At 48.5% G+C, this 21838-nt stretch overlaps 1 protein-coding gene across 1 annotated transcript; it reads left to right on the forward strand.

The window, feature by feature from the left end:
* The first annotated feature begins 14125 nt into the window (after positions 1–14125).
* PLA2G5 (phospholipase A2 group V) lies at positions 14126–19590 on the forward strand. The gene is made up of 4 exons (XM_028155597.2): positions 14126–14165; positions 15658–15802; positions 18390–18496; positions 19466–19590. Exons 1-4 carry the CDS (start codon positions 14126–14128, stop codon positions 19588–19590), a joined length of 417 nt encoding a protein of 138 aa, XP_028011398.2.
* Positions 19591–21838: the final 2248 nt, after the last annotated feature.

Genomic DNA, 21838 nt, shown 5'->3' on the forward strand with positions numbered 1-21838 from the left:
TGCCTCTTCCCCCCGGCCATGGGGTTCTCTCTCTTGGTGCGTGCATTACCTCCCTGTGCGGGCACGGGATGGGCGTCTAAAAGCCATCAGAGCGCTTGCCACTAGGAGACCTCTGTGGCAGGATGAGTTGGTCATGGACCAGGGAAGTTTGCACTAGGCACCCTGCCGACTGCAAGGCAGCCTCCATGCACCCAGGAACACTGAAAAGCCACTCGAGGCTTTCCCCGCGCTTTTCCCGGGCAGGCTGCTAGTTCCAGTGGAGAGGGATCCTTGCCTTTCGGCTGGAAGGGCGTCTCTTCTTCCCTGTCTCTTCCTTCCTTTGTGTCTGGAGTGAAATGCAGGCTGACGTTCTTTGAGCTTTTTTTGAAATCCTCGAGGTGGAGCTAAAGAGTAAGGAGTGAGAAGCACCGAGGCTACTGATAAGGGTCAAGATAAGCAAGGACAGGAGAAATGGGTGGCTGGTTTTTAACTTTGGCTCTTCCATTGGAAGGGCTTTCTGAGGGTCTGAATGAAATCCGTTACCTCCCAAATGAGAGCTGAACTCGTTCAGCTCCAGAGCTGAGGGGCAATCCTCCCTCGGGCTTGAATCGCGGGTATTCCTAGGTGACTAAGAATCTCTGCAGAGGTGTTAGAGCAGGGGTCCTCAAACTTTTTAAACAGGGGGCCAGTTCACTGTCCCTCAGACCATTGGAGGGCCAGACTACAGTTTTAAAAAAACAACCTATGAACAAATTCCTATGCACACTGCTAAGTCGGCTGCTAAGCAGGACAGACAGCAGCGGCAAAAACACCCGGCGGGCCGGATAAATGTCCTCGGCGGGCCGCATGTGGCCCGCGGGCCGTAGTTTGAGGACCCCTGTGTTAGAGGGTTTATCTCACCATGTTCAGGAGCCCCACAGGGAACCCCAACTCCACTGTAATTAATTATTTGTCTTGTCTGGGGAGTGCCCCAACTCCACTGTAATTAATTATTTGTCTTGTCTGGTGACCTAGTGCTCCGAGTCCTCGCGGCCGTGTCCGACAGCTGGGGAGGGAAAGCGAGGCGCACAGGAGGGATTGAGCTGACCCGGGAAATAAAAGCCCCTTGGCGCTCAACCCACAAGCAGGATACTTATCGACCCACTACACAAAATCCCTGGAAATTCGTGCAGACCCTACAACCTCAGAATAAAACTAAAATCAACGTGGGAAATTGTGCCTCCAAGGCTAGACACTCCCAGCCCCACCCCCCATGAATATGTCTTACAGTGAACAGGAAGACTTTACTCACAAGTACGTTCAGAAACGGGACAAATTAACTAGAAGTGATATCAACCTAAGATGGTCAAAATGTACACTTGGGGGCCTCAATTAATTTTTGCATACAAACCAGGGAAAGCCAGCTCTAAAACTAACACTGGACGAATGGGAAGCTTATCTTATTGAAAAGTAGGCGGGGGGTGGGGGGCGGGGGGCAGGAATCAGAGCACCGGGATAGAAGAACTGGAAAGGTGGGTCTTAAGTGAGAGGGGAAGCCGACTGTAAACATTCCTTAAACGAGAACAAGAATGAGGGAATCTGCCTCCTGAGCTCTGATGGGTTTGCAAAGGAATTTACTTGAACTGTTCGAGAATATGGTATTGGTCTTCTGACCGATTCCAATTAATATACCTACTGGTTTCTGGGAGCAAAACAACAGAATGACGGAGTAGGGTCTGCAGGGAAGCTCCCGCAGCAGAAGTCGGTTTTTATTGCGGAGAGCCGGGCCACCGTGAGAAGGGCTACAGAACACTGAAATGGGAACGGACAGAAGAGAGCCCTGGCCGGGAGGAGGCAAACCTTTCTGCACACTGTTAGTCACCTCCAATGCGTCTCCCACTTTTGCTGTGAGTTTCAGAAATGAATGAAAGACAACAAGAAGTCAGACCCTGCCTCGCTGGTTTTGCTCAGTGGTTAGAGCACCAGCTCGAAGACTGAAGGATCTCAGGTTTGATTCTGGTCCAGGGCATGTACCTCGATCCCTAGCCCCAGTCAGGGTGTATACGGGAGGCAACCAATCGGTGTGTCTCTCTCGTATTGATGTTTCTCTCTCTTTTTCTCTCTCCCTTCCCTTCCATTCTCTCTTAAAAAAAAAAAAGCAATGGGAAAAATATCCTCAGGTAAAGATTAACAAACGAACAAAAAAGGTCAGATCTTTATCCCTGACGTCAGGCGCTGCCCTGAGGAACGGGAAAGATTAGAGCCGCACTGGCAGGCTCAGTTGCTCAAGAAGAGGGTGTACACCCAAACCCCAGCAGCAAGAGGGTCGGAGAGGAAGGAGATCACATTGGTGAGTTCAGGGATGTGGTCTCTCCCACGAGACTTGTAAGTTTTTTTTGCCTACCCTGGGGGCGGGTAAGTGGGGCAAGGCTGGCTGAGTCTGGAAACCCGGGCACGAACCGGGGATGCTCTCCTTCGAGCCCACCATAGGAAGGGGGCCGGGGGGGGGGGCGGGGGGAATCAGGGACCCTACTCTCCTCTATTCTCTTCCAGATGGAAAACCAACCCTCCATCTCTCAAGAACCTCCCCTAGATTGCATCCTCAAAAACTGGTCAAAGTTTGACCCCCTAACTCTAAAGAAAAAGAGATTAATCTTCTCTTCTTTGTCGTCTTCTTTTTTTAATCCTCACCTGAGGATATTTTCCCCTTGATTTTTAGAGAGAGTGGAAGGGAGGGGGAGACATGTGCGTGAGAGAAATGTACCCCAACCAGGGCCGGGGATGGAGCCTGCAACAAAGGTATGTGCCCTGGCACGGAATTGAAACTGGGACCCTTCAGTCCAAGGGCCCACATTCTACCCACTGAGCCAAACTGGCAAACGAAAGATTAGTCTTTAAGAATACAGCATGGTCCCAATACAAAGTGGGGCGCCAGGAGGCCTGGCTGGAGGATGAAAGCCTTAATTATAACACCACTAGAGGCCCGGTGCATGGATTCATGCCCCGGTGGGGTCCCTCAGCCTGGCCTGCACCTTTTTGCAATCTGGGACCCCTCGGGGGATGTTGGACTGTGGGTTTTGGCCCGACCCCTGCAGGCCTGGCTGAAGGACCCCACCCATGCACAAATCTGTGCACCTGGCCTCTAGTATGCATATAAGATCTTTGGTTAATCTCTTCCTGCCCTCCCGCCTCCTCCCTTCCCTCTGAGATTCATCAGTCTTTTCCATGTTTCCATGCCTGTGCATTCAGCATCTGCCCCCTGGTGGTCAGTGCATGTCATAGTTACCAGTCGAATGGCTTTTATATATATAGATTCTCCAGCTAGATCTTTTCTGCTGTTGTCAAGGCAAATGGACTGAATTCCCATACCTCCAAGTCTTTATGGCCTTAGGGAACAACCTAGACCTTTGTAAGACTTACAGCTAGACCAGTTTTGCTGGTCCCAGGGAAATGGACAGCGGTCCCATATACCCAAGTCTTTATGGCTCTCAGATATAATCCTAAACTATGTACTGGCTGTAAACTATATCTCTCTATAATCGCTACAGAGTCGAAAGAAACATATATCCAAATGAAAAAAGAAATATTCCAAAAATCGGTGAATGGATTTGTCAATTGTTTGTCAACATTTGGGTGAGAACCCAACTCTTGAGATATTAAAAATCACAGTCCTTGTTTTATAAATAAAGTCTTTACAGGGCCAGAGGTATGACTCCAGAAACAATTCAAAGCCCACCAAATCTTATCTGGACCATCTTCTAAAATACAAGTTTCTAAAAGGTAATCCTTATTGAAAGGGAAAAAAAAAAGAAAAGAAAACTTAGCCATCTGAGCAGATCAAATTAACTTATTTCAGCTAATAAATACTAATCACTAGACAAGTCTTAAGTTCACCTACTTTTGGCCTTTTATTAAACCCCCCCCCCCCAAAAAAAAGCTAGAAAATAGAATTGGAATTGTTAATACATGTGTTATACTTTGCTAGGTATGTCTCTCAAAGGTATGAATGTGTTTGCCAGTAAAAGAGCTTATGTTTCTAGAAGTCATAAAATGTATTTGCCTACCTAAACAATGATATTCACTTGCTTTTACTTGTTACTAAAAAAATTAAATTTTCTAAAAGTTAAGAGTTAAAATTAAGTTTAAAAATGCCTGTATGGTTGGTAATAGAAGATATAAAATATAAAAATGCATTTTTGAAGACAAGAATTGAAATTGAGTTGTTCTAAAGCTGGTTATTTCTGAATGGGTAAAAAGATTTAAAATTCCCCCCTTCTCCAGGCTTCTTAAAAGTTATCAAACACAAATGAAAAAAATCTTATGACTTCTCTATAAAATTACTAATTTGAGTTATGTGTATGGTCTTTATGTGATATGTGTTCGTCTGTGTATTGTATGTGGTGTGCTATGATGAAATATTTATTGGCCTAAAGAAATTAAATATTTATACAAATTAAGCAAGATTCTGTGGTCTGGACAAAATATTTAATATTAAAACCAGTTTAAATTTGATTAACATCTTTTAAAGTTATTACCTGGTTAGTTTTACCTAAAATATGTGTTAGTTTTACCCAGGTTTACAAAAAATTTATGTTATGAACTCTTAGTTAAGTTTATTTGACAACCTTCCCAAAGTTTGAATTTTAAAATACTTTTTTTTTTATCCAAGAAATGAGTTTGAGTTATTCCAATGGGCCCCTGGAATACCTCAAAGATCTGTTCTCTCTCCATATAAAAGAAGTTTTTTGAGCTAATTAGGCCTATTTAATATGCATGAAATTATATGAGAAACTTTGCCAAGTAAAATAATAACTATATTCTATTTAAATACATATATGTTTATTAAAATGGATATTCTAAATTTCCAGCCTCCCTAGGAAAGAACTTGCAAAGATTCAAAGCCAAATTCAGACAGAAAACTCTCAGGGGTAGCAGGTGTCCTGTCAGTGACACCAGACATCTGGCAGTTAAAAATCCAGGTGTTTGTGAGCCACACATGGAAAATTTCTGAATTGTTTTCAGTGCTCAATGCACACTTCCAATAAGCCATGTACAACCTTTAAAATCTTGCATATTATTTGTTCTTTATATATTGAAGTTATATGTTAAATCTAAAAATATGGATTTTTACATTGTTCTTTTGTGTCATTTCATAATAATTATTATTTACCAAGAAATTATTATCTTGGGAAGTTAATATCTTACCAAAAAAGCAAAGTTTTTTTTAAAAATCAATTACATTATAATCAAATCTATAACCATGTCAGTTCAAGTTTGTCACTTCCAGACAGTCATTGTTTTACTCTAATGCATTTGGAAATATGTTAGTTCTGTCTTTGGAAAGATTCATAAAAAAACTCTGACTTACTCTAAATTACAGATTTCTAAGCAAATAATAACTTAAAACTAGATAAAGATTTCTAAAACTCTAAGAAACAACTGAATTCATGGAAATGCTGGTGAATAATCAGGATAAACAAAAATTGATAATATGGAACTAAATGAACTGAAAATAATTAGCATTCTTATAACTTTGTTCAAGATATTGCTGATTTTAAGATCTTTTTTTCCCCAGATATAAGGAAACTTGTTTTTTCCCCTAGAGCAATTTGGTAAATTATACCCTCATAAACAATATTGTAACATTTATATTTTTTCTCCCTACATAATCCCCCCAGAATTTAGCAATTCTTAGTGAGTGAATGTTATTATTTTTATGGCAATATGTTTCTTTGCATGAATTCAATAAGACCAGTTTCCAATTCTGGTTTTATTAACCAAGACTTTGACTGGAGTGTCATGTCTGAGAGAGGTATGCTTGGACTCTGAATGTCATTAGAAAGCCTTAAGAAATGAAGATTGACTCTAAAGCTAATAAAACAGGTTGGAGAAATGGCCTGGTACCTTGCTTGGTCAGTGGTTCATGGCAGTCTTTCCTGTTAAGGAACGAAGGTTGCTTTCCTGAAAGATGGCAAGAAAAGAACCTCCAGACATTTTGGAGACCTCAGGAACTTGAGGAATTCACCTGAACTTATAGGTACTGCAGGCAAGGCCTAATGGCTTGGCTTCTGTGTGGCGGGGCAAATTAAAGCTCAATCTGAAAATTCCTTATAAAATTCCAGCAAAGCAAATTTAAAAGAACCTATATAATCAATTACTATTCTTGTTGTATTCATGCAAATAATCAAGCCAAATTGAAACTGGACTTAATACAGTAAATAAATTGGTCTTAATTTGGCTTGTTAATAAAAATAAAGGATGATTTATGGGGGAAAATATCATGTTTCAATAAACTCCACAACACACAGTTGTGAATATTAGACTCTAATTCAGCTAATTGTCTTCAAAGTTTTATTTTTCACCCATAAGACTAAACTGAACTAGTTAAATAATTGGTTACAACCCTCCAAACGAATGTTTCATTTTTCTCTCAAGCCATCACTTGACTTGAAGTTATTAAGAACTAAATCTTTATTCCTTTTACCAGACCATTTGTCATAATTCTTGGCCCAATAATACTGAGATTTCTAACAGTTTATCTCCACCAAGGTACAAGCTCTACTTGTACTCAGGAAATATTTGTACTCAGGGCACCATCACAACCTCCTTCCATATCCAGGCCTTATTGTCCCTCTGATAAAGAGCAAGAATCTCTTGGCTCAGAAGGAAACGTTGCCCCCTTTCAGCAGGAAGCAGCTACAGAAGAGACCCTGCACCCCTTTTCTCTGAAAGAATTCAAAGCCAAAATCCTTGTGGGGGGAATGTTATAGGCAGTTAGACGGACATGAGCAGAGCAAGGACAATGGGCCAGGTACAGAAACTCACCAGGATAGAAAGGAAGAGGCAAAACTGGGAAAACAAGAACCTTGCCCCCGAGTAACCTTTCTTTCCCTAGCGATAACTGTAAATTAGCTTTCACTTCTCCATTTTGTGTGTAAAGAAGTCACATGCCACTTTGGTCATATTTCTGGTGAAGATCCTAATCAATATGTCTTTATTGGATCTCCACACATTTCTGTATTGGAAAGACCATGGACCTGGGTGACAGATGGGTCAGGCTTAAGATTCTGGGTCCACCTTTTACTAGCTGTGGCCTTGGGAAAACTACCTAACATCTGGCCCTCAGTTTCCTTACTTACAGAATGGGGTCATAATGCCCACAAGATTTTGTGAGGATTAAAGATAATAAATGCTGAACTTGCTTTGCATTTGTGGCCCAGTAGACATTCATTGGATACTGAACTCTTTCCTTCCTTCCTGAGCTGTCAGCCTTGGAATCCTCTCCAACAGGAAGTACCAGAGCAGACAGTATGTGTGATAGGTTCTGTACATTCCAGAGACAGGCAAGCTTCCTATAAAAAGAGCAATCAGGAAAAATTTCCTGGAGGAGGACTCAATGTAGACTTTCTGCCAGTGAGCCTCAGGCAATCCTGTTCTATGTGCCAGCCTCCTGGGGGTCATCAGACCATTTGATAAAACTGGGGGTGTTTCAGTATCTTGGGTCCCAGGGCCAGAGATTGTCCAGTTGTCTATGGCTGCCCTCAGTGGGCTTCAGCCCCAGGACGAGCCTGCATAAGATAGACACAGCAAGTGCAGAGAACAATCATGTTTAGGGGAAACTTAACCTTTTGCACTTGGATGTCGAGTGTGATGGTTATTGAATGTATCAATAATTTCAAATATAAAAAAATCCAAATAAATAAGTTTGTATGAAAAGAAACTCCAGTTTTTTATTCTACTGCCGCGCTTTGTAAAATCTGGGGTATTTAAAAAATTAAATCCCGAGTAGAATAAAGGAATCAAGAAAAAAGCAAGTGAGTGCAAAGGGTTAATTCCTTCCACAGATATTTTTTGAGGACCTAGCAGGGCTCAGCAATTGTTCTAGGTTCTGGGGTCAGAAATGAGTCAGAGAAGAATCTTGCCCTCAACAATCTTCTACGCTGGTTGGGGTGTTTTAATGAATAATGTATGAATGACTGGATCCATTACCAGAGAGAGGGGAGCTTTGAGGGGCTGGATGGTGGGGGAGACAGTTAATTTAGTTCTGGGGTTCCTGTGGGCCACTGAGCTAGAATATCAGGCAGGTATGTGAATTTTAACTATATTTATTTAAATATATCCTATATAATAAAAGGCTAATATGCAAATTGACCAAACAACCGGTCGCTATGACATGCACTGACCACCAGGGGGCAGACGCTTAATGCAGGAGCTGCCCCCTGGTGGTCAGTGCACTCCCACAGGGGGAGAGCTGCTCAGCCAGAGCTGGGCTCACGGAGCCAGGCTCACAGCTGGCGAGCGCAGTGGCAGGAGCCTCTCACACCTCCTCGGCAGCCTCTCCTGCCTTTGCAGCAGCACTTAGGATGTCCAACTGCCCTTTGGGGAGCGGGCCTAACCCATCAGTCAGACATCCCCTGAGGGCTCCCAGACTGTGAGAGGGCACAGGCTGAGATGAGGGACCCTCCCCCAAAAAGTGCACGAATTTTGTGCACGGAGCCTCTAGCAATTTATATAACATTCATTACAGTAGACTTATTAAAATTCAAATATCTGCCTGATATTCAAATGCCCACCTGATATTTAAATTTGATAATAATTCAAATTATATTTGACGTGCCAGCTGGGGCAGTGGGGTGAGTATGGAAGCTAGAGCCGAGAGGTCCTGCATTCACTCAGCAAACCTAACTGAGCACCTGCTGTGTGCCAAAGGTGGAGGGTACAGAAATGAAGCAGACACAGCGCCTGCTCTCAGGGAGCTCTCAGTTTCAGTGGAAATTCACACCAGTCATACTATTTACAATCGTAACGTTTCACTGAGCACTGGCTAGGTGCCAGGCACGGCGCTGCGCCCCTCAGCCTGCCTCATCTCAGTGAGTTACCACCATTACAGAATGAAGCAGGTTTTATTATTGTCCTGCCTTGCAGAGGATTAAGCTGAGACCTGAGGAGATCGGGTGGCACAGGCAGTCAGAGGTGACACCCAGGTTTGAACCCACTTCTGTCTGACTTGAAGCTCAGGCTCTTGGACCCAACACTGTGCTCTCTCCCCATCCATACATTCAATCACTTGTTCACCCAGTGTTATTGTTGAGTCAGAGCTAGTGCCAGACGCTGCTCGGCCGACAAAAGCTACTGGAATCTGCAGGGAAATAAGACCCAAATCCCTGACCTCAGATGAGCTCACCCCAGGAGAGATGAAGGGAGTGGAGGGGCGGGGGCAGACTTCCTTGAAAACACCAGCATTTGGGGGCCGACAGAGACGGGAGCTGAGCAGCAGGAACGCAGATGACAGGGCGGCCCCTCGGAAGCCAGAGGGAGAGTTTGGAGAGCAGGAGATGGTCAGCAGGATGGAATGCCCGAGGGACTGAGGCGGTGAAGTCCAGGCTTGGGCAACACCAGGCTTTGGGGGGCCCCGGAGAGCCAGCTGGGGGACGCAGCCGGAGCCAGGCAGCAAAGGGTTCAGAAGGGAGTGGGCGATGAGCAAGTGGAGGCTTCTCTGTCCAGAAACTGGGCGTTTGGAGGAAACAGAAACTGGAGAGAGGTCAGCAGAGGTAAGGGCTGTTTTCCCTTTTTTGGCTTCCTCTCGTCTGGTTAGGGTGGCGCGCTCCTGTGTGCCTGCAGGCAGAGGGGGGGACTGGTGGGAAAGAGAAATAAACACACAGAAGGAGGAGTTTTCCCCACAGCAGCGACTGCTCAGGGACATGTTGTATATTTATTTACGTGATGGATGCCTTGACGCTCTATCCATGTCCCCCAACCAGAAAGGCAGCTCTTGTTCACAGTGGGTCCCCAGCAGTGCCTGGCACGCCGCAGACTCCCAGTGGGCACTTTCTGTGTTAAATTGAATTCACAGGGTTCCTGGTGGGGGACGGGGGAGGGGGGTGCGGGGGGGGGGGGAAGGGGCAGCGGCAGGGGGTAGGTCCCAGGAAGAGACGGGTTCATGCGGGCCCAAAGGAGGGGCTTTGGGGACAGGAGGGCGGGCACACCCACGTCTTCTCAGTGTGTGTGTGTGGGGGTCAGGATGGGGAGCAGGGATCCACAGAAGTGGAGGATGGGGAATGATGACAGCTATCCATGTCCTTGTGAGAACACTGCTATGTATTTGTTAACATTTTGGCCAAGTCTCTGTTACAAATGCATTAAATCGTTTAATCCCAATCACTCTCTCAGGCAAGAGAAAGACCATCAGCCCTCAGGTGAAGTAGCTGAGTGGGGAAGCCGGGACTTGAACCCAGGACTTGGAGCTGCGAGGTGACCCCAGGAGAGCCTGTGGTGTGAACCCCGGAGCCGCACACCTCCCCACTCGGCCTTACTTCTCTAGAGGGCACTCCTCTCCCCGAGCCCGTCAGGCGGGCATTATTGTCATGGGTCCCAGGAACAAACAGACAGGTGCGGCGACTTGCCTGGGGTCACACAGCTGCTGAGCGGGGGCACTCCAGCTTGCATTTCTCTCACTGCGAGGCGGTGGTTTCTCCTTCTCAGAGGGAAGACATGTGGCGATTTGGTAGACAGTCAGGTGCAAAAGAGAGGTGCCAGCCGTGCCTGGCAACATTGTACCGCGACTCCAGAGCGGGGCTTTCACAGGTTCCCGAACAGGACAGAGATGGGGAGCAACGGGCAGAGAACGGGGCGGAGTCGGAGCGGGTGCCACCGGCTGTCCTGGCTGTCCCTGGGATGAGGCCCAGAGAGACTGAATGAAACTCGAGCAGGAGCGTGGGCTGGAGGCCTTGACAGAGACCTGGCGTGGCCCGGGGGGAGGCGAAGGGACCCGGACCGCGGGTGGCCCCAGCTAGACGGAACTCAATATCCCTCCTGCAGGCCACCCAGGCCCCCTGACGTGCTTCGGGAAATAGCTGTTTCTGAACACAGGGAGGAAAAATCCCCAGGGTCTTAGGGGAAACGTAGGCTTCCTCCCTGAGCTGGCAGGGGTGGGAGGCAGGCGGGGAGGCCCTTAAAACCGGGCGCGCCCAACCCCTGCCTCTCCTCCAGGCCTGACCCGCGGACAGAGAGAAGGTCTCACCGGTGAGGAGTCTCCTTCTGGGGGTGCCTTACCTGAGGGTGGAGGGGTTGGGCATGGAGAGGGGACTCTGGCCCTCCACTGCTTCCCCCACCAACGGCAAGGAGGTCTCAGGTACCCCTCCCGACAGTGGGGCGGGTGCTGCCGTCCTTTCCTGGGGAAGACACGACGGATGGGGTCCTGGGAGCTCGGGGGCGGGGGGGGGGGTTGGGGGAGGGGGGCTGCTGCATGTGAACCTGGAGGGCCTGTCTGTGCAGTGACCCGGCCACGCCCCAGCCCCCACGTTGCCATGCTCTGTCAGGCTGCCTGTCTCCACGCTCTCCACCTCTCATTACCGCAGCCGCTGCTCCACTCCAACATTACCTCCTGGCTCACTCCTTCCCTGCTGTGGTCACTCGATAAAAATAGCCACCCCACATCCTTCTCCTGGGGCTTCATTGCGGTCCATCTTCCCCGCCCTCCCCACCCCAGGCGGCTGGTCAGTGCCTCTGCCACCTTCTCTGTGCAGCTTCTCCTCTTTCAGGCCCCTTTGCCCGGGGCCTCACACTCACACCCGCAGCCCGGGTCAAAGGTGTTCTAAAATGTGCTGGGAGACACTCCCTTTAGATCAGGACACGCACCATTTAAAAGATGGCTTGTTACTCACAGTTTCCAAGAGAAGGGAACACGCCACAGCATGCAGGGCCGCTGGGGAAGCACCGGGTCGACCAGGAGGCAAGATGAGCGAAAGCATGGTCCAGAGCCGTCACTGTGTTTTTTACAAGAAAGGGCAATTTAGGATCGACTATCTATAATTATAAAAGCGTAATATGCTCATTAGACTGGATGTCCTTCCGGATGAAGCTGAGGCTGCAAGGGAAGCCCGGGTCCTGGGTGCCAGAGGGAAGCCAGTGCCGGCAGCCGGGGGGAAGGAAGGCCTACTCTTGCACGAATTTTGTGCCTCGGGCCTCTAGTCTTGAATAATTTCAAGGGACTCCTAACAGTCCCTCCTGGCCCTCAGGTGATTCAGGGCAGAGGAAATAGCGGCTGGGAGCATGAGTGTTAAATAAAGGGGGTTGGGCAAGGAGGTTTGGAGGTTTAGGATTGGTTGGCTGGCACATGAGTGAAAGGTGTGCTCATAGGGCAGCCTCTGACTACCTCTAGGAATCAGCTAGTCCTGGGAGGGGCTGTCTCTTCCCAGCCCAGCAAGGCCCCCAAGATGTCCAAGCATCCTAAGGTGTAGGAAGGGAACAACGTGGCTCCCACCCAGGGGCTGCTCAGGGGCAGGGGGCCCAGTGAGTAGAGGAGTTGCATCTGACTCCTGAGCTGAATCCTTGGGCAACTCACTTCCCCTTCCTGAGCCTGGGTTTCCTTGTCTGTAAAAACCAACAACTGGCTTTCTCTCCTTCAACAAGTTACTGTTGAAGGCACAGACACCGTGCCGGCAGGTCTAACAGTTGTCACCTGCCAGGGCCATTGGCGGGTTGAGACAGTGGACAGAGCCTGGCACATTGGAGGTGCCCAGGACATGGTAGTTGTCCTCTTCCTCCGGTCACAGCTCCAGGAAGCAGCGGAGAAAGATTGCCGTGGAAGGATAGGGTCTAGGGCCGTGGCCTTGGCTATGGAGAGCCCTCAGGGCAGAGGCAATGGGTGGACAGAACCCTCAGGAATGTTCTTGGAACTCAGAGGAGCTGCTGGACAAAGGATGGCAGGGAGAGGGCATCCCAGAAGCCAGGAGCTCTGGGAGTTAGAAGTGGTGTGTTTGGAGCCAGGCCTTGGGCGGGGACAGGGCTTGGGGCATAGCACTGGCCGAAAAGACCACTGAACTCAGGACTCAGGGACAGCAGGGCACCGGAGGGGAAATCGTGGCGGACTACTGGCCAGCTGGGCAGCTGCAGATGAACAAGGGACTGGGATCCAGAGAGGGAAGGAAAGCAGGCAGCCGTCAGTCAAGGACCTTCTGAGAGGCCCAGTTAGAATCAGACATGGGCTCAAGACACATGGAATTTCCTCTGCCTTCTGGGTGTGATCTCTTTGGACTCCAGGCCAGGGACTCCTGTGTCTGGGGGAGGGAAGCTGGGGCCTCGGGGCTCCATGGCTCAAAGGAGAGCCCTTCCCTCTGGGGAGGGAGGCTGTGCAGTACATTGAGGGGCACACTAGTGTACCCCTGTGCTTCCCGAGTGGCCCTGCATGCTGTGGCGTGTTCCTCTTCATTTCAGCCTGTACTTCTCCATTGGCCAAAGGCCGACAATGATACCTACCCTTCGGAGCGCTCCTGAGCGCCCAGGGTCAACTTACGGTAGGCCCAGGGCCTGGGCCCAAGACAACGTTTCAATGTTAAATTCTTTTGATATTGAAGAAAAATAAATGAAGAATAATATTAATGAGTCCAGCATGGATTGTATTTATTTTTATAGCAACTTGGTTGTAAAATATAATTTAAAAAAGAACTTTTTTTTTTTCTTTTGAGGAAGGGGACTATGAAGACAAAAGTGCTTGGGACCCACAAAAGCCCCGAGGAGGCCTGAGAGCCACGTCACATAGGGGTGCTCTTGCTTCATTCCTGAGCCCCTGCTTCGGGCTGGGCACTGTCCGCAGTGCTGGGAGAGGGGTGAGCCCTCCCAGCTTCTGTCCTCAAATCACCAGCGCAGAGACGTCCTTGAACAGGCCCTCAGCACCCCCAGATAAAGGATGACAGGACTTAACGCATTCCGTGCCCCGTGCCCTCCCGGCCCTGCACCAGTCTCCCTTGCTGCGGGAATGCTTTTCTCCTGCCAGATCCCAACATCCTTCACCTGGGCCCTGTCCGGGTGTGCCAATTCCTGCCCCTAACTTGTGCCATCAAATCTCCATCCATTTAAGAATCCCACCTCTTCCTCTGGTTACTTTTAGCCATTTTTTGCAGAAGGGGCAGTTGTGGTCAGGTGCATTTGTGGTGGGACAGTTCTCTTCCGACTCTGTTGGGGACAATATGCCCTTCTGCCCCCAGGGACCCCTTTTTCAACTCCTTGACGTGTTTGCCTCATCTTTTCTCACGAGGGTTGCCCGTTTATGGACCAGCGCGAGAGGGTAGGGCTTGGTGGGAAGCCAGGGGCAGGATTTGAATGGGCTGTGGGGACGTCTCCTGATAAGTATGTCACGGGATGTGTTTTCTTTTCTAGAACTTCAGAGATGAAGGGGATCCTCACGCTGGCTTGGCTCCTGGCTTGCAGTAAGTGCTGGCCCCCTGAGCTTTGAACTTGTGACCTTCTACCCTCTAGGAACAACAGGGTAGTGGCAAGGAGACTAGTCTTTGAGGCTGTAGAGATTTAACTTTGTATCTGGCTGGGCTCTGCATGGACTGTGTAGACGTCAGCAGAAGTCTTTGCCTCTCCCAGACTCTGTTTTCTCATTCATGACAGCAGGTCTGTGGCAGGATCTAGTGGGTAATGAGTAAGGGTTGTGCTCTAGGGAGACTACGTGGTTTGTAAATGCAGGAGGCAGATTTTTGTTTGTTTGTTTGTTTGATGCAAAACAAAATAAAATAAAGCGGGGGATAAAACACAGCAAAATGAAAAACAAGCACCTCCCCCCCCAGGATTCCCGGCCATTCTCTGCTCAGGCCTGTCCAGGTTTTGTGTGCAGCCCACCTGCTGCCACCTCCCAGCTGGAGGTCACTGCACAGCATGGGGGTCGGCGTCTGTCTTGAGGCTCTCCTGCAGCCCCTGACAGGCTGCCCTGCTCTTTGATGTCTCCAAATCCCTGGAGACTGCAGGAGGAGCGTGAGGCCTCGAACCTCTGGCTCAATGTGTACCCCCTGCACAAGCCACCTTTCCCCTCTAGGCCTCAGTTTCCCAATCTGCACGATGAGGGAGCTGGCTTCAGTGAGCTCCAAGGGTTCCACCCTGCTTGAAGATTCTTATGTTCTAAACTAGAGGCCCGGTGCATGAAATTTTTGCACTCGGGGGGTGGGGAGGTCTCTCAGCCTGGATTGCGAGAGGGCGCAGGCCAGGCTGAGGGACCCCACTGGTGCACGATCAGGGCCGGGGAGGGACTGCGGGAGGGCTCCAGGCCGTGTCCAGCTCATCTCGCTCAGTCCCGATTGGTCAGACCTCAGCAGCAAGCTAACCTACTGATCGGAGTGTCTGCCCCTTGGTGGTCAGTGCACATCATAGTGAGTGGTTGAGTGGCCTTAGCATATCATTAGCCTATTACACTTTGATTGGTTGAATGGCCGACTGGACGACTGGACACTTAGCATATTAAGCTTTTATTATATAGGATGGAGAAAGGTGTGTATTGTTAGGAGATAAAGGAAGAGCCCATTAGCCAGCTTCATACAGACACCTAATTACTTATACCTAATGTTTCTTGGCCACTATATATATCTGCCACTGTGCTCAAAATTTACATCCTTTACCTTAGTTTTACCCTCATGACAACTCCAAGAGGCAGGCATTCATTTTAGGAAACCGAGGAACGCGAAGTCCGAGAGATAAGTGGCCTCTGCAGCATCTACTGTGAGTCAGCAGCAGGGTTGTGTTTTGGACCAAGGCTTGCTCCTTCTCCAAGTCCAGCCATGTAACCACTTCTCTGTGCTGCTTGCCCTCACCTTCCTTGTCCCTCTCCCACTGATGGGGAGGAGTAAAAAGAGACCTGGGCCCCTCTAAGCCCCGGGTGGGAGGAAGGCAGGGGCATGCTGGGAACCCGGGGCTGTCTTTCAGGTGTGCCTGCTGTGTCAGGTGGCTTGCTAGAACTGAAGTCCATGATTGAGAATGTGACGGGGAAGAACGCCCTGATGAACTATGGCTTCTACGGCTGTTACTGTGGCTGGGGCGGTCAAGGGACCCCCAAGGATGTTACTGACTGGTGAGCTGATTATCATGACTGCCCTTCATGCTCCAGGCTCTGCACCCACATTACCTCCTCTCATTCCATGTCATTTCTGGAACTGAAGCACCATTTTATAGATAAGAAAACTGAGTGTCAGAGAGGCTAACTGACTTGCCCACGCTCATGTCTAGTAACTCTCCAAATCTCAGTGGCCTGATGTATCAGATGGTCTATTGCTACGTAACAACCATCCTAAAATGTAGTGCTTAAAGCGACGATGACCACTGATTTGTTAAGAATCTGCCATTTGGGCAGGGCTTGGTGGGGTGGCTTGTCTCTGTGCCACCCAGCTTCAGCTTGGGCATCTTGACTGAGGCTGGATGAGTCATTATCCAGATGGTGCACTCCGATAGCTGGCACGTGGTCGCTGGCTGCTGGCTGGGAGCTCAGATGGGGCTGGGGCTGGGGGCCTCAGTCCCTCTCATCCAGGCCTCTCCAAGATTGTTTGGACTTCCTCACAGCACGGTGACGCTTGGGTTCTAAGAGTGAGTGCCCAAGACTGCAAGACACAAGAGTATAGCATTTTTATGACTAAGCCTCAGGAATTTCACGCTGGTCCTTCTTTTTGGCTGAGGCAGTCATAATGGCTTTAAGAGGGAGGGGACCTAGTTTCCACATCTTGATTGGGAAGTGTAGAAGTTCCAGAACAGGGAGGATGGGAGAGATTGTTCTTTGGAAAATGCCACCTGCTGGGTTAACAATTCTGAGACTGCTAGACATGTATGAGGGAGTGAGGCAATTCAGGGAATGGATGGCAGATGGTTGGAGCCAAGTTCCTCGCTGCTGGAGGGGGAGTTTGCAGACAAGCAAGGACAGGAAGCTAGAATGACCTGTGTGGTGGTGGATTAGAGTTGGAGACATCAATATGAACTCCAGTTTAGCTTAATACAGATGCAGATGGTTACATATAGAAATATGTACACATGTGTATATACATGGGGTTAATATAGATACACATACACAAACACACACATGCATATATAATATATATATATATATATATATATATATATATATACACACATATACACTATCAGCTGAGAGGACCTACAAGAAACAACCTCTCAGTAGCAATAAGCAACACCTAGTGTCCAGATCTGGTTTCTAATATCATTCCCCCAGGAACCAAGACTCCTTAGAGAAATGGCTGATGCTAGGACTAGTGCAGGAAATATACAGGATGAGCCTGGAGCTCCTTATAAATCAGAAAGTAAGGAAGTGCTCAAACAAAACAAAACAAAACAAAACAAACCCCAAACAGACACCACATTGATGGAAATGCCAAAGAGCACAGGAACCAACCCAAAGAGCTCCCAGTGGCCAAAGCTGGGACAATTTGAGCAAAAGAAACACATAACATGAGACAAATGTCAGAGAAATCCCAAGAGTAGGGCATCCTGCAAAATACTTGACCAGTACTCCTCAAAACTGTCAAAGTCATAGAAAACAAGGAAAGAGTGAGAAACTGCCCTTGGTCAAGAGGAGTCTAAAGAGACATGATGACTCAATGTCATGTGGGGTCCCAGAGGGGATCCTGGAACATAGAAGAGGACCTTACGTAAAAACTAAGGAGATCTGAAAAAGCCATGAACTTTTTACAGTTAATGAATCAATAATTATATATTATTATTTAGTAATTAGTTAATATTGGTTTGTTACTTCTAACACATGTATATTTTTTAAATTAAATTTAATTTATTTAAATTTTATTGTTTAAGGTATTACAAATAGTAGTACATATGTCTCTTTTTTTTTCCCCCCACTGACCTCCCCCTGGCCTCCCCTCCCCTCCGGCACTTGCCCTCGTCCCCCTGTCCCCAGTGTCTTGCATCTGTTGGTTGTGCTTATATGCATGCATACAAGTCCTTCGGTTGATCTCTTAACCCCCCAACTCTCCCCTACCTTCCCGCTGTAGTTTGACAGTCTGTTCGATGGTTCTTTGCCTCTGTCTATTTTTGTTCAATTCAACATGCATGTATCATATTAATATAAGATGTTACTAATAGAAGAAACTGGATGTGGGGTAAATGGGAATACTGTGTACAATGTTCTCAACTTTTCTGTAAGTAAAAAAATTTAATGCAACCTGCTACACCTAGCATACTGGAAGTTTATTTTTTGATCTTATAACAGTTCAATCAAACATGTTGATTTTGGGACCCAGGTCCCTTCCATCTTGTGGCTCTGCTATCCCCGATGGCCTCAGGGTCCTAGGCTGGATCACCTTCATTCAGCTGAGGTGGAGCAAGAAAGAGAGTGGAGGATAACATGTGAGGTTTTTATGGGTAGGTCTGAAAGCAGTGTACATCACTTCTGCTCACATTCCTCTGGCTGGAACCTAGTCATGTGACTACTTGTACCTGCAAGGGAGATTGGGAAATGTAGTCTCACCATGAGCTTAGGAGGAAAAAACAGAGCTGCTAGCCAAAAGCAGGCAGGATAACATGTGAGGAAGGGCATATTCTTATCAGATTCTTTCTCTGCCAGACCACACCCACCGATGTGGCCTCTGCTTAAATGGCATGCCCCTTCCACTCAGGATGGAAGTGTGTTGCATTGACAGGTGCTGTTGGATACATGACCACTGTTATGGGCTGCTGGAGGAGAAAGGCTGTCACATCCGGACAGAGTCCTACCAATACAGAGTCTCACGGGGCCTGGTCACCTGTGGTAAGGCTGGGGCTTCCCATTCAGGCCACTGGAAGAGCCTGGGTCTCTGCTGGCTCTGAGTTCAGCTGCCCTTAGAGGTCAGCCAGCCTATATCTTAGGGGGTGGGGGTGGGGAAAGAACTGGGGGTAAGAGGGGCAAGAATATTGCAGCTGTATCGGATGTCTTAGATTGAGTATTCAATAGGTGCCAAATGTTTGCATACTTCCTTTTTTTTTTTTTTTTAAAGGCCGGGATGTTGAGAATGACCTTTCTTTTATTTTAATATATTTTATTGATTTTTTACAGAGAGGAAGAGAGAGAGGGATAGAGAGCTAGAAACATCGATGAGAGAGAAACATCAATCAGCTGCCTCTTGCACACCCCCCACTGGGGATGCGCCCGCAACCAAGGCACATGCCCTTGACCGGAATCGAACCTGGGACCCTTGAGTCCGCAGGCCGACGCTCTATCCACTGAGCCAAACCGGTATCGGCTGCATACTTCCTTTTACTAGCTCCCTGAAAATACCCTGTGAGTAGGTTTAGTCTCCCCATTTTACAGATGAGGAAACGGAAACACAAAGGCTTGCCAGTACACACAGCTAGAGTTGGGATTCAAGTTCAGGTCCATCTGAGTTCAAAGTTAAGTCTGAATTTGGTGTCTCTTTGAAGAGTGGGGTTCCTCCAGGGCAGGAGCTGTCTCCGCCATCAGACTGAGGGAATGTGTGTCCTTGATGAGACTGGAGCTCCCGGGCAGGAGTTGTGTCCCCTAGGCTGAAGTCTCACCCCGGACAGTTGGGCCTTTCCCATCAGAGGACGAATTCCCCCGGTGTAGACGCTGTGCCTCCCTCATCAGACTGCGTGCTCCATCAGAGCAGGAAGCAGACGGGGAGTCTGCTCAGTCTAGAAGCAAGTCCTGACTGAAGCAAGCCTGGGAGTCAGTGTCCGTACGGGTATCTTCCTCATTCTGCCTTTGGCGTCCTGTTTGCAGAGCTGGGGGCCCCCTGCCAGATGAAGCTCTGCTCCTGTGACCGGAAGCTCGCCTACTGCCTGAAGAGAAACCTAAAGAGCTACAACCCTAGTTACCAATACTTTCCCAACATCTTCTGCACCTAGCGGCCCTCAGTGAGCGCCTCCAGACCATGGCTTTTGCCCCCTTCTCCTGCCACACGGGACTCACCGATTCTGCTGGGCTCCTGAGAGGGCTCCCAGGTCCTGCTCCTGGTTCTTTCCTGATGGTCCACTGGGCTTGGAGGGGCCCCATAGACACTCCTCACCCTCCAGAGAATCCCCAGAGAGTGACTGGTCATAGGCCTTGACAAGGTCAAGGTTCCTGGCTCACTCCTAACGCCAGGCCAGTTGTCCTCGCCTCTGAAGATAGTGCCCCGTCTCCAGGAGGAAGACTTTCCTGGGATGCATTTCCTCTCCGGTTTCTGCCACCCTCTAGAGAATCTTACTCAAGGAGAAGCTAAATTGACTCCATAAACCTGCCATGTGTTTATTAAATAGCTTTCCTCCTGACGACTAATAAAAGCCACGCAGGCATATCCCTCTGCTGTGGGATTCCCTCTGCCTCTCTCCCTGCCATTGGGAAACTAAACGCAAAGTTAGCCGCATTCTCTCAGAGACAGAAGGTGCAGATCAGGAACTAGAAGGTTTTCTGAGGTGAGTGTCAAGTCTCCTTTGGGGCTCATCTCCTCAAATCTTGGGGGGTCCCCTGGAGCCAAGCATTGGGTCTCATTTTTCCTTGAGGGGGTGGAGAGAAGGTGATTGACAGTTATGCCAGCCTGGGCTTCCAGGCCCGAGAGGGCCATGTTCAAATCCCTGCTACATGGATGTGAGAGAGAAACATCAATAGGCTGCCTCCTGCCCTAACCGGTTTGGCTCAGTGGATAGAGCGTTGGCCTGCGGACTGAAAGGTCCCAGGTTCGATTCCGGTCAAGGGCATGTACCTTGGTTGCAGGCACATCCCCAGTAGGAGGTGTGCAGGCGGCAGCTGCTCGATGTTTCTCTCTCATCGATGTTTCTAACTCTATCCCTCTCCCGTCCTCTCTGTAAAAAATCAATAAAATATGTTTTTTTAAAAATAGGCTGCCTCCTGCACCCACCCCGACTGGGGATCGAGCCCACAACCCGGGCATGTGCCCCAACCAGAATCGAACTGGCCACCTTTTGGTGCACAGACCGATGCTCAACCAACTGAGCCACACTGGCCGGGCTCTGACACTGTCTTTTCTTAAAAAAAGAAACCGTAATGTTTCTTGCGATGTAAATTGGGAAGCCCGAAGCCACCTTGATGCTGACGCAGAGATGCTGAGATTCTGGGATTTCTCAGAGCGGAACGTTTTCTTACATAGGGTTCAGCTACGGGGTTTATTTTTACCAAGTAAGGACATTAAGAAGCCCAACTCATCCAGCATTTGTAAATGAATACTGAGACAGCAGGAAGACAGGACATGTTTTAAAACAAAGGAGAGTCCCGCCCAAGAAAAGACCTTTGGCTTCTTACCACCAACAAACCCCAAAATAGCCCCATGATAAATGGGATCTATATTTAAAAAGCGCCAATGTTCAACATTTTCAAAATAAAATTTGATTTTTTGATTGCCCTAAATGTACTGGTGTTTCAGAAAAGTGTGATATAGTCTCATGCCTATATTTGACAACATCATACAGAAAATGGGGCTCAAGTGTCCAATTTGCTCATAATTTTTTTTTTTATCAAAGCCATTTCCCAAGTCCATTTTTAAACAGGTATGTGGGGGAAATGGGGAGCTTCGCTCTTAATGCCATTTCTCTTCAATCGAAGTATTCTGGATGATGGAGGAGAGACTCAGCCCAGGCTCCTCCCTTCCCTCAGGGCCGGGGGGCAGGCCAGGTGGTGTCTTGCTGGTAAGTTCTGCTGGAAGGGGCTGTGAACAGGCCCTTCTCCCTGGGGCACCCAGCTCAGAGATGCAGGATTCAGACAGGTGCCCACAGGCATCTGTGGACCAGGGACGCTGTGAGGTTTTGAAAGCAACATTACAAGCTGACGTGGGTTTGAGCTAGCGGGGTCCATGGAGAACCTTCTTTTACCTACCAGGACATTGAGGCTCAGAGAGGTTAGGAGACTTTCCCGAAGTCACACAGCACATCGACAACAGATGCTGGTTCTAAACCACTTCAGCACACACACAGAGAAAATGGAACCCAGCGTGGTTCAGGGACTCAGCCACATTGGGGCTTCTCAGGAGCACCCCTGAATTCCACCTGAGAACCAGCTCCCTTCCTTCTCTGCTCTCACTGCCTCCTGGGAGTCTGTCCTGGGCTGGTGAGTCTGGCTGGGGCTCTGGGCTTCATCTTCAGGGGAGGGGACCCCACTGAG

This window comes from Eptesicus fuscus, chromosome 9, assembly GCF_027574615.1.
Source record: "Eptesicus fuscus isolate TK198812 chromosome 9, DD_ASM_mEF_20220401, whole genome shotgun sequence".
NCBI lineage: Eukaryota > Metazoa > Chordata > Mammalia > Chiroptera > Vespertilionidae > Eptesicus > Eptesicus fuscus.